Source organism: Gopherus evgoodei, chromosome 3, assembly GCF_007399415.2.
Source record: "Gopherus evgoodei ecotype Sinaloan lineage chromosome 3, rGopEvg1_v1.p, whole genome shotgun sequence".
NCBI classification, from domain to species: Eukaryota; Metazoa; Chordata; order Testudines; family Testudinidae; genus Gopherus; species Gopherus evgoodei.
In genome coordinates this window covers 5675112-5692874 of record NC_044324.1, presented here as the reverse complement: position 1 = coordinate 5692874, position 17763 = coordinate 5675112, and the positions used below count along the sequence as shown (strand labels likewise).

At 61.1% G+C, this 17763-nt stretch overlaps 1 protein-coding gene across 1 annotated transcript; it reads left to right on the top strand.

Annotated features, from left to right (window-relative positions):
• The first annotated feature begins 10253 nt into the window (after nucleotides 1–10253).
• SPRYD4 (SPRY domain containing 4) lies at nucleotides 10254–13761 on the top strand. Its single transcript, XM_030554675.1, has 2 exons — nucleotides 10254–10305; nucleotides 11793–13761. Exon 2 carries the CDS (start codon nucleotides 11873–11875, stop codon nucleotides 12338–12340), a length of 468 nt encoding a protein of 155 aa, XP_030410535.1. The 5' UTR covers nucleotides 10254–10305; nucleotides 11793–11872; the 3' UTR covers nucleotides 12341–13761.
• The last annotated feature ends 4002 nt before the right edge of the window (nucleotides 13762–17763 follow it).

Genomic DNA, 17763 nt, shown 5'->3' with positions numbered 1-17763 from the left:
GTCCCCTGCAGAGACGGGGAGGGGGGTGAGTGGACATTGTGCGGGCGTGGGGGGAGTCGGCCCCATGGAGCCATAGAGCCTGGGCCGGCGGATGGGGAACAGCCCCCCAGAGCCTGGCCCGGGGGGAGGGCAGCCGGCCCCAGGGCTCCTTTGCCCCCGGGGACCCCGCCAGCCCAGCCGTGCCCTCCCTTGGGGTGGGGGCGTCTCTTACCGCGGCCAGTGCTCCGGCCGTCACGGAGAAGCCGATGGCCAGGCCGCCCGGCTCGCCCGCCCCCCGGCGCCGCTGGTCCTCCACGGCGAAGATGGTGAAGACCAGCTGGAAGGTGGAGAAGGTCTCCATGGCGAGCGCCTGCCCAGCGTTGCCCTCGCTGCTCACCTGCACCGGGGACAAGACGGCAGCTGACACCTGGCCCCGGCCCAGCCCTCAGGCCATGTGGGCCGTTGGGCGTTCACCCCTGGGGGCATCAGGGGCTGTGTTGGTGACCCAGGAGCGAGAGGTCTGAGGGGGTCCCCACTGGGCTGGGGGGGACAGTGAAGGGGGGTCAAATCCAGGCTCCAGTCAAGGCGGGATCCCTGCTTCCCGGGCATGGGAAGGTGGGAGTCTGACAGGTGGCCCTGCCCACAGGGCCGGGGTGCGATACTACAATTGGGGGTCAGGGTGGCACTGCCATTGGGGTGCTGGGGGTTCAGGGTGGCACTGCCATTGGGGTGCTGGGGGTTCAGGGTGGCACTGCCAATGGGGCTGAGGCAGCCCTGCCAGTGGGGGGCTGGGGCAGCACTGCCAATTGTGCGCTGGGGGTTCAGGATGGCACTACGAATGGGGGGTGGGGCAGCACTGCCAATGGGGGGGCCGGGGCCGCAGTGCTGTCCCCCCGGAAGGCAGGTGCACCCTGTACCAGTAGCCAGGGCACACGTGTCTGTCAGGCCCACCCAGGGCCCGGTTACCCAGCTCCCCCAATGCCCAGGGGCCCCAGACAGACGCCAGGAGCCGGAGAGCCCAGGGCCCAAGGGGCAGCTGGGGCAGGGGCCCCTGCGACCCGGCTCAGACACTCACCCTGGTGACGAGGTGGCTGGCGGCTGTAGCGGGCAGTGCCAGGTAGACGGCGGCCGAGGCCAGGACGGCGCCCAGGCACTGGGCCAGGACGTAGGCGGCTCCGCGCAGGGCGTCCAGCTTGTGGGTGCAGAGCAAGGCCAGGGTGAGGGCCGGGTTGGCCTGGGCCCCGCTGACCTCGCCGAAGCAGTGAGCCAGCCCCACGGCCGCCAGCCCGGCCGTCAGAGCCGGCTGCAGGGCGGGGGGGGGCTGTGACGCGCCCAGGGCCGCCGGGGCACGAGGCCCCCAGCACCAGCCAGACGAAGATCAGGGTGGCAGCCGCCTCCGCCAGCAAGGAGCGCCAGAACCGCCGGCTCCGCAGCTCCTGGGGGGGGGGGAGACGGTCAGCAACCAGGTGGGGGGGAACCATGGCAACAGATTTGGGGGTGTCTGGTCCCATGGCAACAGGCGGGGGGGCTGGAACCATGGCTGCAGAGGGGACACTGCTGGGAGGGCAGGTCACAGGGCAGGTGGGTGGATATGGACAGATGGATGGACACAGGTGGGTGGATATGGGTGGACAGACAGACACGGGTGGGTGGATATGGACAGATGGATGGATACGGACAGGTGGGTGGATATGGACGGACGCACAACAGAGACACGGGCTGGTGGGTGGATCTGGACGGAGGGATGGACACAGGTGGGTGGATATGGTTGGACGGACACGGGTGGGTGGGTATGGGTGGACAGACAGACACGGGTGGGTGGATATGGACGGATGGATGTGGGTGGATATGGACAGATGGATGGACACGGATGGGTGGGTGGATATGGACGGTCGGACAGGGACACAGGCTGGTGGGTGGATATGGACAGATGAATGGACACAGACAGGTGGGTGGGTATGGATGGACGGGTGGGGTGGACATGGACGGACGGATGGGTGGATACGGACAGATGGACACAAGTGGGTGGACATGGACGGACGGATGGGCAAGGAGTACAGAGAAGTTCTCCCAAACGTCCCAGGTGCCCCATAGCCAGGGCTCAGCTGCCCGCTGGGTGCTGGGGTGAGGGCGAGGCGGGCAGCCCTTACCTCGCCAATGGCCATGCTGCCCGGCTGGCTCCTGAGGGCTGTGCTCTGGGAGACACAGGGTGCTGTGCTGCTCTCCCTCCAGGGATCCTCAGACCCCCCTTCCCTCCCCTCCGGGCCAGGCTCCTCTTAAAGGTACAGCAGCCACGGCTCTGGGCAAGGGGCCGGAGGGGCATCGGGGCAGAGCCCGAGGGTGCCCGCTGGGCAGAGGGGGCAGCAACGTTTCCAGGGACCCCTTCTCCTGGGAACCCCCCAGTCTCCTTAACCGAACCCACAGCAACCAACCTCCACCCACACATGCCACTCTCCTCACTCACAGCCTCCTACCACCCCAGCCCTGGGCTCCTGCACTCCCCCCAGCACTGCCAATGCCCCACATTCCCTGCCACTCCTGCCCTGGGCCCCCTGTCACCTCCAGCTCTGCTGGTGCTCCTCACTCCCAACACACAGACCCCCCTGCCCCATTCCATCCCCAGACCTCCCATCACCTCCAGCTCTGCTGGTGCTCCTCACTCCCAACACACAGACCCCCCCGCCCCATTCCAGCCCTGGACCCCCCCATCACCTCCAGCTCTGCTGGTGCTCCTCACTCTCAACACACAGACCCCCCCGCCCCATTCCAGCCCTGGACCCCCCATCACCTCCAGCTCTGCTGGTGCTCCTCACTCCCAACACACAGACCCCCCGCCCCATTCCAGCCCTGGACCCCCCATCACCTCCAGCTCTGCTGGTGCTCCTCACTCCCAACACACAGACCCCCCCGCCCCATTCCAGCCCTGGACCCCCCATCACCTCCAGCTCTGCTAGTGCTCCTCACTCCCAACACACAGACCCCCCCACCCCATTCCAGCCCTGGACCCCCCATCACCTCCAGCTCTGCTGGTGCTCCTCACCCCCAACACACAGACCTCCCCATTCCAGCCCTGGACCCCCCATCACCTCCAGCTCTGCTGGTGCTCCTCACTCCCAACACACAGACCCCCCTGCCCCATTCCAGCCCTGGACTCCCCATCACCTCCAGCTCTGCTGGTGCTCCTCACCCCCAACACACAGACCCCCCCCATTCCAGCCCTGGACCCCCCATCACCTCCAGCTCTGCTGGTGCTCCTCACTCCCGACCCGCAGCCCCCCACTATTCCAGAATTCAGCTTCTCCTGAGCAGAAACTGCCAGCGTTTCTTTACTGGGGACCCGGGGGGACCCAGTGTGTCCTGTGGCCGTGGGGAGAGCTGGGTGTGCCCCCAACGCCTGGAGCAGCTCCCAGGTGCCGCGGCAGCCTGTGCACTGGGTGAACAGCTCCTGAGCCCCGGGCCTGACGCCTCCCGGACAGGGAAGCTGCCCGTGGAAACCCCCGGCTGCCCTGGGAGCATCACTGGGCCCCGGGGCTCAGCTGGTGCCAGGCTGGCCAGAGTCAGCGGGACCCTGGGCAGCAGAACTGGGACCGGTGGGGGGGCTGAGGAGGAGCAGCCCCCTGGGGCCTGGAACAGGCAAGACAGGGTGGGGGGAGCTGGGGTGTGGGATGGGCAGGGCCCGGGGAGGGGGTGGGGTGAGATCTGGGATGAGCAGGGTCGGGGGGGGGGTCCGACTGCCAACCTGAAAGCGGGGGGGCGGTGGGGGGAGTTGGTGACTCAGGTGCCTGGAAACCAGCGGGTGCCATGGCAACCTGCCCCTTTGAATCGCAAACAGGAGCCAAAGGCCCTTCTGAAGGGGGTTGTCACGACGACCATTGTTCAGGGCTGGGATTCTCCCTCCTACAAGAGATGAAAGGAGAGAGGAAGGGGGGCTACGGAGCCAGGGGCACGAGGGAGGGTGAGTGTGCCAGTGGGTGTGTGAGGGCACAAGGCAGGGTGCAAATGAGTGTATGAATGGTGAGTGTGCAAATGAGTATACATGGGGCAAGCATGCAAATGAGTGTGTGAACAGTGAGTGTGCAAACGAGTGTGGAAGTGGACAGTGTGAAAATGGCCGTGCGAGGGCACTAGGGAGGCAGCGTGTGTCTGAGTGATGCTGCATTGAGCAAGTCTGCCCGGCCGGGTGGGGCAGGTGGGTGAGCGAATGCACATGGGAGCGTGTGCACAGGTGAGTGTGCACGTCTGTGTCAGTGAGCGTGCGCAGGCAGGGGGAGGTGGGCATGCAAGGAGCAGGGGCGGGGCTATGGGGCTGGGTGCCCTGTGATTGTGAGTGCGAGTCTCCTCTCACGCTGCTGTCACACCCATGTACCACGAGTCCAACAGAGCCCAGCCCCAGCACGGGGGGCACCGATCACCGTGGGGGCCTCTGGAGATGCCAGTAGCACCCGTGCCCCAGGTGAGCACACCAGGACACACGGGGGAGCATCCGCAGGCACACTGGCTGCATGGGTCTGCGGATGAGCATGTATCTGTGTCAATCGCCCCATTTTAGAGACAGGGAAAGTGAGGCACGGGGGAAGCAATTCCTATTGGTGCAGCTGTGATAGAACCCAGGCGTCCAGCCATGGTGCAGGAGGGGGACAGTGCTGGGCCACCTGAGCTTTAAACCCCCTTCGACTGGAGGCCACCGGAGCCGTCCCTGGAGAATTCCCCTCCATGCTACCCCCCCCAGCGTTCCTTCCCCCACCCCCCAAGAGCTCCAGCTGGAGTCAGCGGGGCTTTAGAGCTGAAGCACCTGGCTCAGCAAAAGCTGGGGGCGCGGCGGCCCTAGGCTGACCCCGGCCGGTGCCGCACTCGCCCTATTCTTCCTGCCATTCTCTGCCCGGCGCGTGCTGACTTGCTGCAAAGAGCCAGAACAATCAGCGGCCTCAATAGCTGAAACAAAGCCCCCCTTTTCCCCCTCCCGCTGCCACCCAGCTGGGACTCCAGCCCCCCCCGCAACATACCCATGTTGGGCGGGTGGCCCTGTCAGGCCCCATCAGCATCAAACACCAGCCCAGCGAGGGCCCAGCTCTGCCCATCACTGCTGCAGCCCTCGCCTTGCCCGCCCATGGGTGGGCACCGATGTTACTCTCACTGTGCCAGCCCCCTGCCTGCCCCAACCACATGGGTGCCCGTCGTTGGCATCTCCACCCTCCACCCGTCCCTGTGCACACACCCCCTCTTGTGCCCCCCCCCCCCCCCGCGCTAGGCACTATGTTCAAAGAGCCTCTGCCCCACAGGGAACCACGGAGACACCCCCCAGCGAGGACCAGAGAGAAGCCCCCTCCCGCCTTTGCATGGAGCGATTGCTGCTGCCTCATCGGGCCTTTATCCAGCATCCACCAGGGATGAAAAACTCCCCCTCCTGCCTTTCAGCCCCGATCCCTGGCACCGCTGCACGCACACGGCAGCACCTGGGGCTGTGCCCAGGGGGCAGGTGTTTGCATTGTCCTGTCTCCCCCGCTCTCCTCTCCCCTCTGGGAGCCTCATATTCCCCCCACCACATAGCAACTGTGAAAAAACAGGACAAGGGGTGGGGGGTAACAGGCACCTATATAAGAAAGAGTCCCAAAAAACAGGACTGTCCCTATAAAAACAGGACATCTGGTCACCCTATACACTCTGTGCTGTTCCAGCCGTCCCCAGCCAGTCGGGGGCACCTCCCGGTTTCAGGGGCTTTCTCTGTTTGGGGCATGAAACACCCGTCCAGCCCTCACCTCCCGTCCTGAGCCAGGCAGAGTGCAGGGAGACAGCGACTGGACGGGCAGCACTCTCCCCAGGAGCAGAGGGAGGGGAATAAATGGGGCCAGGCATGGAATGGCCAAGGGAGAAACCTCCCTCAGAACAGAGCCTGGCCGACTTAGATCCGGGCTCCTTGTGGGATTTTCATCCTCTTGTAACTGAAATACGTGGGGCCTGTGAAAACACTGACTCTGATTATTCCATAGCCTGGCGCTCCAGGCCCGATTCTCTGTGGCCCTGCGCCTTCTTGTGCAGTCCTGTGTCCCCGTGTCGATTCTCACTCACACAAAGAAATGTGGCATTTGTGAAACCTGGTGGGAAGATTCCCACGATTGGACCATTAAAATCACCAGCCACAAAAACCTGTGTAGGGAGGATTGAGGGGGACAGAGGTGGTTTTTGTGGGGGAGAGGCACTCTAGTGGAAGACACCCTTCCCTGCTTTAGAGATACTGGTAACTCAAGCACAGGATCCCGAATGCCTGTGGATCAATGTACTAACTAACGACACCCAGGCAGAGGTGCTAGTGGGGGTCCGTAACAGGCCACCGCATCAAACCAGAGAACAGGGGGTGAGTTCCTCCATTAGCACCTGTCTCTGTAATGCAGAACTGCCAACCCCAAAGGTTCAAAACTCACACGTCAGGCTCACCAAAAATCAGAAGATTGGCTTTCAAATCATGAGATTACATACAAATAAGAGATTTGGTGGTGTTTTGATTCGCCTCCTGCTTTCAGGGTGCACCGGCCTCCCATTTTGAAGCTTTCTCCACAGCCACAAGGGCTAGACACTTACTTGTTCTTTAAGTACTAAGGCTAAAATCATCCCAGATCCACTCAACTCCAGGAGCTGGGCCTTTAAGGAAAACAATAATTATCGCGAGATTTATGAGAAAATCAGGAGAGCTGGCACACAGGTCCTGTGTGAAACGAACGGTGGTGTTCTTCTGGGGGGGCTCTGATTTGAGAGACGTATGCTGGAGATTCCCAGCTGCTGGCAGGAAAACATAATTAGTGTGTTAACTGGAGAGGGTGCAGAAAAGAGACACCAAAATGATTTAAGGTGCTCCCCTGCCCCTAACCAATCAGAGCTTGTCTGTGGACAGGCACGGCTCTACAACCATGCCTGACACAACAGCAAGAGATTCACAGTTAGGGTGACCAGATGTCCTGATTTTATAGGGACAGTCCTGATATTTGGGCCTTTCTGCTTTTTAGGTGCCAATTACCCCCCACCTCCATCCCTATTTTTCACACTAGCTGTCCGGTCACCCTAATTACAGTGTATAAACACCTTGGCGGGGAGATAACACCAGACATCTAGTGGAGACAGGCAGAACAAGAACCAACAGCTGGTAGCTGAAACCAGACAAGTCCTGGCTCCTTCCCCCACCCCCCGCTCTAACCCCTGGACCCCACACCCCTCCCAGAGCCAGGGAGAGAACCCAGGAGTCCGGGTCCCCAGCTCCCCCCTGCTCCCCTCCCAGAGCCAGAGAGAGAACCCAGGCGTCCGGGCCCCCAGCTCCCCTCCCAGAGCCAGGGAGAGAACCCACGCGTCCGGGCCCCCAGCTCCCCTCCCAGAGCCGGGGAGAGAACCCAGGCGTCTGGGCCCCCTTGCTCCCCTCCCAGAGCCGGGGAGAGAACCAGGCGTCAGGGAACCCTGCTCCCCTCCTGGAGCTGGGGAGAGAACCCAGGTGTCCGGGCCCCCAGCTCCTCTCCCAGAGCCTGGGAGAGAACCCAGGCGTCCGGGCCCCCAGCTCCCCTCCCAGAGCGGGGGAGAGAACCCAGGCGTCCGGGCCCCCTTGCTCCCCTCCCAGAGCCGGTGAAAGAATCCAGGAGTCCGGGCCCCCTGCTCCCCTCCCAAACCAGGGAGAGAACCGAGGCGTCCGGGCCCCCTGCTCCCCTCCCAGAGTCAGGGAGAGAACCCAGGCGTCAGGGAACCCTGCTCCCCTCCCGGAGCCGGGGAGAGAACCCAGGCGTCCGGGCCCCCTAGCTCCCCTCCCAGAGCTGGGGAGAGACCCCAGGAGTCCGGGCCCCCCTGCTCCCCTCCCAGAGCAGGGAGAGAACCCAGGTGTCCGGGCCCCCTGCTCCCCTCCCAGAGCAGGGAGAGAACCCAGGAGTCCTGGCCCCCTTGCTCCTCTCCCAGAGCCGGGGATAGAACCCAGGCGTCCGGGCTCCCTGCTCCCCTCCCAGACCCGGGGAGAGAACCCATGCATCTGGGTCCCCAGCCCCGCCTGCTCCCCTCCCAGAGCCGGGGAGAGAACCCAGGAGTCTGGGCCCCCCTGCTCCCCTCCCAGAGCCGGGGAGAGAACCCAGGAGTCTGGGTCCTCTGCTCCCCTCCCAGAGCCGGGGAGAGAACCCAGGCGTCCGGGCCCCCAGCTCCCCTCCCAGAGCCGGGGAGAGAACCCAGGCGTCCGGGCCCCCTTGCTCCCCTCCCAGAGCCGGGGAGAGAACCCAGGCGTCAGGGAACCCTGCTCCCCTCCCGGAGCTGGGGAGAGAACCCAGGCGTCCGGGCCCCCAGCTCCCCTCCCAGAGCCTGGGAGAGAACCCAGGCATCCGGGCCCCCAGCTCCCCTCTTGGAGCCGGGGAGAGAACCCAGGAGTCCGGGCCCCCTGCTCCCCTCCCAGAGTCGGGGAGAGAACCCAGGCGTCAGAGAACCCTGGTCCCCTCCCGGAGTCGGGGAAAGAACCCAGGCGTCAGGGAACCCTGCTCCCCTCCCGGAGTCGGGGAAAGAACCCAGGCGTCAGGGAACCCTGCTCCCCTCCCGGAGCCGGGGAGAGAACCCAGGCGTCCGAGCCCCCCTGCTCCCTCCCAGAGCCGGGGAGAGACCCCAGGCGTCCGGGCCCCCCTGCTCCCCTCCCGGAGCCGGGGAGAGACCCCAGGAGTCCGGGCCCCCCTGCTCCCGTCCCAGAGCCGGGGAGAGACCCCAGGAGTCCGGGCCCCCCTGCTCCCCTCCCAGAGCTGGGGAGAGACCCCAGGAGTCCGGGCCCCCCTGCTCCCCTCCCAGAGCAGGGAGAGAACCCAGGAGTCCGGGCCCGCTGCTCCACTCCCAGAGACGGGGAGAGAACCCAGGTGTCCGGGCCCCCTGCTCCCCTCCCAGAGCAGGGAGAGAACCCAGGAGTCCTGGCCCCCTTGCTCCTCTCCCAGAGCCGGGGATAGAACCCAGGCGTCCGGGCTCCCTGCTCCCCTCCCAGACCCGGGGAGAGAACCCATGCATCCGGGTCCCCAGCCCCGCCTGCTCCCCTCCCAGAGCCGGGGAGAGAACCCAGGAGTCTGGGCCCCCCTGCTCCCCTCCCAGAGCCGGGGAGAGAACCCAGGAGTCTGGGTCCCCTGCTCCCCTCCCAGAGCCAGGGAGAGAACCCAGGCGTCCGGGCCCCCAGCTCCCCTCCCAGAGCCGGGGAGAGAACCCACACGTCCGGGCCCCCAGCTCCCCTCCCAGAGCCGGGGAGAGAACCCAGGCGTCCGGGCCCCCTTGCTCCCCTCCCAGAGCCGGGGAGAGAACCCAGGCGTCCGGGCCCCCAGCTCCCCTCCCAGACCCAGGGAGAGAACCCATGCATCCGGGTCCCCAGCCCCGCCTGCTCCCCTCCCAGAGCCGGGGAGAGAACCCAGGAGTCTGGGCCCCCCTGCTCCCCTCCCAGAGCCGGGGAGAGAACCCAGGAGTCTGGGTCCCCTGCTCCCCTCCCAGAGCCAGGGAGAGAACCCAGGCGTCCGGGCCCCCAGCTCCCCTCCCAGAGCCGGGGAGAGAACCCACACGTCCGGGCCCCCAGCTCCCCTCCCAGAGCCGGGGAGAGAACCCAGGCGTCCGGGCCCCCTTGCTCCCCTCCCAGAGCCGGGGAGAGAACCCAGGCGTCCAGGCCCCCAGCTCCCCTCCCAGAGCCGGGGAGAGAACCCAGGAGTCCGGGCCCCCCTGCTCCCCTCCCAGAGCCGGGGAGAGAACCCAGGCGTCCGGGCCCCCAGCTCCCCTCCCAGAGCCGGGGAGAGAACCCAGGAGTCCGGGATCCCCCTGCTCCCCTCCCAGAGCCAGGGAGAGAACCCAGGAGTCCGGGATCCCCCTGCTCCCCTCCCAGAGCCGGGGAGAGAACCCAGGCGTCCAGGCCCCCAGCTCCCCTCCCAGAGCCGGGGAGAGAACCCAGGAGTCCGGGTACCCTGCTCCCCTCCCAGAGCCGGGGAGAGAACCCAGGAGTCCGGGCCCCCAGCTCCCCTCCCAGAGCCGGGGAGAGAACCCAGGAGTCCGGGACCCAGGTCAAGGGCCCCTGGTCAGTCCCCCAAGCTGGGTTCTGGACCATGGCCTTGCCCCGCCCCTTTGCCAGATGGGGTCAAAGGTCACGATAGGCCCCGCCCCTGGCTCCAGCGGAAGCCAGGCCCATGCAAGATGGCGGCGTCCAACCCGCCAGGCTACTTCCGCCCGGATCACGTGAGGCGGGCGGGCGGGCGCTTGTCCCACGCGACTCCAAGATGGCGGCGCCCGCGCTGAGCGCTCTGAGGCGGCCGGGCTGGGGCCTGCGCGGGGTGGGGCGGGCTGGCGCGAGCGGCCCCCGCCGGAGGGGTGAGCCCCGCCCCCGAAGGGCCCGCGGGGGTGGGGTCCGCCTGGCCAGGCGGGGCCCCCCCGGAGCTGGCGAGGGGGGGGCTGGTGCTGCCGGGGGGGGCTGGCTCTGAGGGGGGTGGGAGTGGGGGGGGGGCTGGCTCTGCCCCTGGCGGTGGGAGTGGGGGGGGCTGGCTCTGAGGGGGGGCTGCCCCCTGGGGTGGCGGGGGATGGCTCTGCCCCTGGGGGGGGTGGCTCTGAGGGGGGTGGGACTGCCCCCGGGGTGACACGGAGGCTGGGGCTGGCCTGCGGGTGGGGGCTGGCACTGCCCCCCATGGGGTGGCCCGGGGGAGGGGATCTGGGGCTGCCATGACATCACTTCCTCAACAATGACCTGCCCTGTTCTTAGGCGCACCCCTCCCCCCCCCAGCTGGCCTGGGCCCGGTACCGGCTCTGGACTCTTCATCCCCCCATCCTGGGATTGGGACCCTAAATCCCATTCTCCCTGCTGGGGCAGTGTGTGGGTGCCCCCCACCCCACCCCCCGAAGCTGGGCTGCCTTTGCAAATGTTGGTGCGACCTTGTCCAGTGGTTTCCCAGCCCCTGAGACTCGCAGCCTGACCTTTCTCCCATTTCTCTGCAACCCGCTTCCTGGCCAGCTCACTCTCCTTGCTGAGACTTGGCTCCCACCATGGAAAAGATTAGAGCAGCTGCAGGGGTGCCTGTTTTTAAAGGGACGTTGAGCTCAGCCCCATGGTTAAGCTTTGTTTAAGAACCATCCGAGGTCTCATGTGAGTTACTCTGATTTGCATGGCACGAGTGCCTGGCAGGGCACAGGGATCCTGTCTGGGTGCTCACAGGGGTCCCCGCCCCAGAGACCGGCTTCAGATCGAGAGAAGTGGGCGTTGGGTTCTTTTGATCTGCCTCCTGCTTTAGGATTCACGTTTTTCCCTGCTCCTATGAAGGTTACAAACTTACTGCTACGTTTTTTGCTGGGAAGCTGAGACACTCCTGTAAATCAGCTCACTCCAGGCGCCGAGACATTTAGGAATGTTTGGGGGATTTCTTGACTCGTGATAAAATTGCACGAGTCAGCAATGTTGTTCTCGTTAATGCATGTATCCTTGCAACGCCCCTTGTGAGAGAGGGAACTGCTATTAACTTCATTCTGCTGGTGGGGCAGAAGAGAGATTTTCAAGTGTGACCTGCTTGTAAGACTCAGAGCAGGGTCTGTCTCTTAACTGCGTTTGTGCAGTGCCTAACACAAAGGGGCCCTGATCTCAGCCACGACTGTAACCCTAAAAGTGTCAGATGTTAGCAAAACAGGAAAGGACCCTGAAGTATAATTGTTATTTTGTGTGCCCTTTAAACCAACAGTCTAGCTGCCCCAGCCCACTAATGTGAACTATCTTGGTTCGGGTCATCTTGGCGTGGAAGAATTTGCTGTCCTGGTGGATTCTTTCTGTGAACCCTCAGTGAAGCTTTTCCTTGTCTTTTTTTCCTCTCCCACAGACATCAGTTTCAAGCTAGATGAGCGAACGGCTCACAGCAGCCTGGATCTCTCCAAAAAAGACACCGGCGTTGTTTACCGCATGCTGGGGATTGACCCAACCAAGGTCCCCCAGAACCCTGAGCGATTTCGGGAGTGGGCGGTGGTGCTGGGGGACGCTGCTGTGTCCGGCGGCCAGCACTACTGGGAAGTGACAGTCAAGCGTTCGCAGCAGTTCCGTATTGGCGTGGCTGATGTGGACATTTCCAGGGAAGGGTGCATTGGGCACGACGACCGCTCCTGGGTGTTTGCGTATTCCCACCGCAGATGGTACGTCATGCTGGCCAACGAAACCACTCCCATCCGCAACATCGGCAACCCCGAGCGCGTGGGGCTGTTGCTGGACTACGAGGGCAGGAAGCTTAGCCTGGTGGACGTAGGCAAGCAGGTGTTAATCCATACCCTGGCCACAGAGTTCCAGGGGCCTGTGGTGCCCGCGTTTGCTCTCTGGGATGGGGAGCTGCTAACTCATTCTGGGTTGGATGTGCCCAAGAACCTCCGGGACAGTTAACGGTCAACCCCAGGGGCTGGGATGTCTGGACATGTCCTTCTGTAGGGAAACCCTTCCACAATGCTTCAGCGTGAGGCAGAGAAAGGGATTTGTCAGTCTCCTCACCCCGCTTGGCCCAGAGGGGACGCTCTCCAGGGAGCTCGAGAGCTTGCTTTTCCCTTGGGAAGGAGCAGTCCCCCTCAGCCCCAGCTGGGAACCCTGGAGCAGAGAAGCCCCTGCTGCCCCTGGGATCAGGCAATCCTGGACTTGTTTCCCTTCTCCATCTCAGCTGGTCCTTAGGAGCTTTATGGGCCTCTGCCACTCCTGTGCCAAATGCCCTGCTGACCTCTGTGCCCCGTTTGGCAGACTTGGATTTGAATGACATGAGGATTTGCTGGAGGGAGCGAAGTGTCACTGTTGCCCCCTTCTGTCTCAGGGAGGGGAGGACAGTTGGGCTGCACCCAAACCCGTCTGGAAACGTAGATCCCGTTCTCTTCCTGTGTCGGCAAACGAGGCCGTTACGCTTCTGTTTCCACAAGTGCTTTATTAATACACAGCCCAGGAACCAGTTCCCTCTTCTCCCACAGCATCTCCCCCAAAGCTGTCATCACTCCCTCCCACTGCCTAGAGCCAATCAGCAAGCCCCAGGGATGGGCAGGCAAACGGATCCTGGGGCCGATGCTGCCACGTGGCTGTTCCTAGGTGCAGGGGAAAACCCAGGAAGGCGCATTAGTTTGGGCAGGGACTTTGTGTCTGTAGCTTTGCTCTCAGCCATGGCTTGTCTGGCTTAGCCGGGGGAGGGGGAACAGTGCTACCCCCCAGTCCCATTTGCCTCTGCCCCGTCGCAATCCTCCAGGGCAGGAGTGGCCAACCTGAGGCTGAGAAGGAGCCAGAATTTACCAGTGTGCATTGCCAAAGAGCCGCAGTAACATAGCAGCCCCCCATCAGCTCCTCCTGCCCCCAGTGTCTCCCACCTGCCAACAGCACCTAACCCTCCTTTCCTGCGCCTCCGCCTGCGGCAATGAGCTGTTGTGTGGTGTGCAGGAGGCTCGAAGGGGGAAGAGGATGAACAAGGGCACCACAGACTCAGGGGAAGGGGTGGAGGCCTTGGGGGAAGGAATGGAGTGAGGCTGGGGCCTGGAGGAGAGCCAGGGGTTGAGCAGTGAGCACCCCCCACCCCCCCGGCACATTGGAAAGTTGGCACCTGTAGCTCTAGCCCCGGGGTCGGTGCCTAGACAAGGAGCGGCATATTAACCTCTGAAGAGCCACATGTGGCTCCAGAGTCACACGGTCACCCCTGCGTCAGGGGAAGGTCCCATCCCTCAGCAGCCCTGGTGCATCCAGCTACATTCACACAAACCCAGTTCTCCTGGCGGTGCTTTGCTGACTGTGTGTATTGGCGGCCGGGCGGGTCTCCCCTGTAATAAACCAGATAATCCTCAGTGGCGTGCGTCCCTTCTCTCTGCGCCGGTGCTGCTCTGCCGATGCAACATGCCTCCCTAAACAGTGCCGAAGCGCAGCCTGGTCGGTCTGTCTGTGCCCCTGCCCCCCACAGCTCTGCTGGTGCCCCTCAATCGCAACCCGCAGCCCCCTGCTAGCCCAATCCTGGGCTCCACCCCAGCTCTGCTGGCGTCCCTCACTCCCAACCCGCAGCCCCCTGTTCAGCAGGTGTCCATCTTCCCAAAAGCCAGAATCTTGCTCTCAAATAAGGTCCCAATCCTCCCCTCCTCTGTTCGGATTTATTAGGTGTGTTACGGTTGCCCTAGGAGCTCCAGTCCTGGGCCCATTGTGTGCGGTGCTGCGTGAGCAGAACGAAAAGCCGCTCCGGCCCTTAAGGAGCTCGCACTCGAAGTGCGCAGACAGACCTGGCCAGAGATTGGCCATGCAGAAGCCTCAGTGTGTGCTATGTGAGTGCTGCAGGAATCAAGTCATGGGGCTAACACCACATGTGTTAAACCACTGTGCCAGCTACTGTTCTCTGCCAGAGCTGTGTTTCCCCCTCCCTCTGTACATGGTGCTCTCTGGGGAGGCAGTGAGACCCTCTGATGTGACTACTACGGGGAGAAATAACCAGCACCCGCAAAACGATCATTGAGAAGGCAAATCCACACGCCGATCTCAGAGACCCACCCTCACCCCAGAAACAAAGGCTGGGCTGGAAGGGACTGCGAGGTCAGGGCCAGGTAACACTAGATCAACCCTGACAGCTGTTTGTCCCACCTCCTCTTAAAAACCTCCAGTGCCGGGATTCCACAACCTCCCTTGGAAGCCCGGGTGGGAATTTAACTATCTGGAGAGTTAGAAAGTTTTTTCTAATAGCCTAAACCGTCCTTGCTGCAGATTAAGCCCGTTGCTGCTGCTTCTCCCTTCTGTGGATGTGGAGAACAATTAGTCACTGTCCTCGTTAGAGCAGCCCTCAGCGTATTTGTGGGCTGTTCTCAGGTCCCCCCGTCAGTCAGCTTTTCTCAAGACTAAACCTGCCCAGTCATTTTAACCTTTCCTCACAGGTCAGGTTTTCTCAACCTTTGATCATTTTTGTTGCCCTTCTCTGGACTCTCTCCAATTTGTCCACATCTTTCTTAACATGCGGCACCCAGAACTGGACCCATTTCTCCAGCTGGGGCCTCCCCAGGGCGGAGTAGAGCAGGACAGTTACTTCCTTTGTCTTAGGCCATGTCTACATCTAAAATTTTGCAGCGCTGGATGTTACAGCTGTATTAGTACAGCTGTATAGGGCCAGCGCTGCAGAGTGGCCACACTTACAGCAACCAGCGCTGCAAGTGGTGTTAGATGTGGCCACACTGCAGCGCTGTTGGGCGGCTTCAAGGGGGGTTCCGGGAGGAGAGAGCAAACCGGGAAAGGAAACCAGCTTCCCCGCGGTTTGCTCTCTCGGTCCCGGAGCCAGCCAGCAAACCGCAGGGAAGGAGACCTGCTTGCTCGGGGTTCCGGGACCGAGAGAGCAAACCGGGAACGCCGCGGTTTGCTCTCTCGGTCCCGGAGCCACCCAGCAAACCGCAGGGAAGGAGACCTGCTTGCTCAGGGTTCCGGGACCGAGAGAGCAAACCGGGAACGCCGCGGTTTGCTCTCTCGGTCCCGGAGCCAGCCAGCAAACCGCAGGGAAGGAGACCTGCTTGCTCGGGGTTCCGGGACCGAGAGAGCAAACCGCGGCGAAGCTGGTTTCCTTTCCCGGTTTGCTCTCTCGGTCCCGGAACCCCGAGCAAGCAGGTCTCCTTCCCTGCGGTTTGCTGGCTGGCTCCGGGACCGCGAGAGCAAACCGCGGCGAAGCTGGTCTCCTTTCCCGGTTTGCTCTCTCGGTCCCGGAACCCCGAGCAAGCAGGTCTCCTTCCCTGCGGTTTGCTGGCTGGCTCCGGGACCGAGAGAGCAAACCGCGGCGTTCCCGGTTTGCTCTCTCGGTCCCGGAACCCCGAGCAAGCAGGTCTCCTTCCCTGCGGTTTGCTGGCTGGCTCCGGGACCGAGAGAGCAAACCGGGAAAGGAAACCAGCTTGATTACCAGAGGCTTCCTCCTTCCACGGAGGTCAAGAAAAGCGCTGGTAACTGTCTACATTGGATTACCAGCGCTGGATCACCAGCGCTGGATCCTCTACACCCGAGACAAAACGGGAGTACGGCCAGCGCTGCAAACAGGGAGTTGCAGCGCTGGTGGTGCCCTGCAGATGTGTACACCTTCAAAGTTGCAGCGCTGTAACTCCCTCACCAGCGCTGCAACTTTCTGATGTAGACAAGCCCTTATGTATGAGGCTCCTGTTAATACAGCTGTTAATACAGCTCAGAATATTAGTCTCTTGCAGCTGCATCTTCAACTTGTGATCCACTCGACCCCCCGATCCTTTTCAGCAGGACGACCGCCTAGCCAGTTATTCCCCCGTTTGGAGTTGAGCATTTGATTTTTCCTTCCTAAATATAGTCCTTTGCATGTGTCTTTATTGAATTGCATCTTGTTGATTTCAGACCAATTCTCTCATGTGTCAAGGTTGTTTTTAATTCTAATCCTGTCCTCCAAAGTGCCTATAACTCCTCCCAGCACGGTGGCATCCGCCAATTTTATAGGCATCCTCTCTATTATCCAAGTCATTAATGAAAATATTGAATAGTACCAGGCCCAGGACTGACCCCTGGGGGACCCCAGGAGATGCGCTCTCCCAGTTTGATAGCAAACCATTGATAACTGCTCCGAATACCGTCTTTCAACCAGTCGTGGACCCATCTTAGAATAATTTAATCTAAACTGGATCTCCCTAGTTTGTTTATGAGAATGTCGCGTGGGCCATGCAGGAGGAAATTAGGTTGGTTTGGCATGAGTTGTTCTTGACCAATCCATGCTAGCGGTTCCTTATAACCCTGTTATCCTCTACGTGCTTATAAATGGATTGGTTAATCATTTGTTCCAGTGTCTTTCCTCGTATCGAAGTAGGCTGATTGGTCTGTCACTCCCCAGACCCTCTTTTTAAAGGCAGGTTCTGTGTTTGTCCGTCTCCAGTCCTCTGGGACCTCCCCTGTCCTCCAGAAGTTGTCAAAGATAATTGCTTCAGCTAGTTCCTTAAGTGCCCCAGGATGAATTTCATCAGGCCCTGACGACTTGAACACATTTAACGTGTCTAAATATTCTGTATCTTAGGCTTTCCTTGATTGGGGTTGTTATTTAGCGTGTTGAGCATCTGGTCACCATTAATGTCTTTAGTGAAGACCAGGGTGGATAGAAATCAATTATTTTTTTTAATAAAAATTGGATTTTATTTAAATTGGATTTTTTTAATAAACTATCAAAAGATACATTCTAGTTCAAAGATAGTTCATCATGGAATAGGGATTATAAATTCTAATTCTATAGTATGAGACAATATAGTCATATAATGTTTAAGAAAAGTTTTGTAAATGAGTTCCAATAGTTCATGGATTAGGGACCCAATCTTATGGGGTTCCATGGGCTTCTGTATAGATTTCGGTTAATCTTTCTATCTACCCAATGGGACACAGTGCTCAGTCTAGAAGATACCATCAGAGAGGCTTAGTTTGCAGTTCTCAGACTGTGGATTTGTGTCTCCAGAGATAACATGCTTGTTAACAGCAAAAATATTTTTAAATAATATAGAGAGGTGAGAAATAACAGACCTCACCCCTATTGTCCCTCTGCAAATTTGTGTACAGAGAGTCAATCCCTTACCTCTCTCTAAAGTGCAAAGTTTCCAAAAGTTCAATGAATAGAAGATGGTTGGGGGTGGAATAGATCTGGACAAGGAGGAGAAATCTGGAGATCAATGTGAGAAGGGCGGGACAGGCAGTAGAAACAAAAGTGAAACTGAGCAGCATATTCCAGAAGTCTTGAGGTCTTTCTGCATGTAGCTTTCACTGATTTGAGATCTACCATCCATTCTCGCTAGAAGGGAAAACCTACAATGGCAGCAGGCTGTAAAAGAGACCCGGTT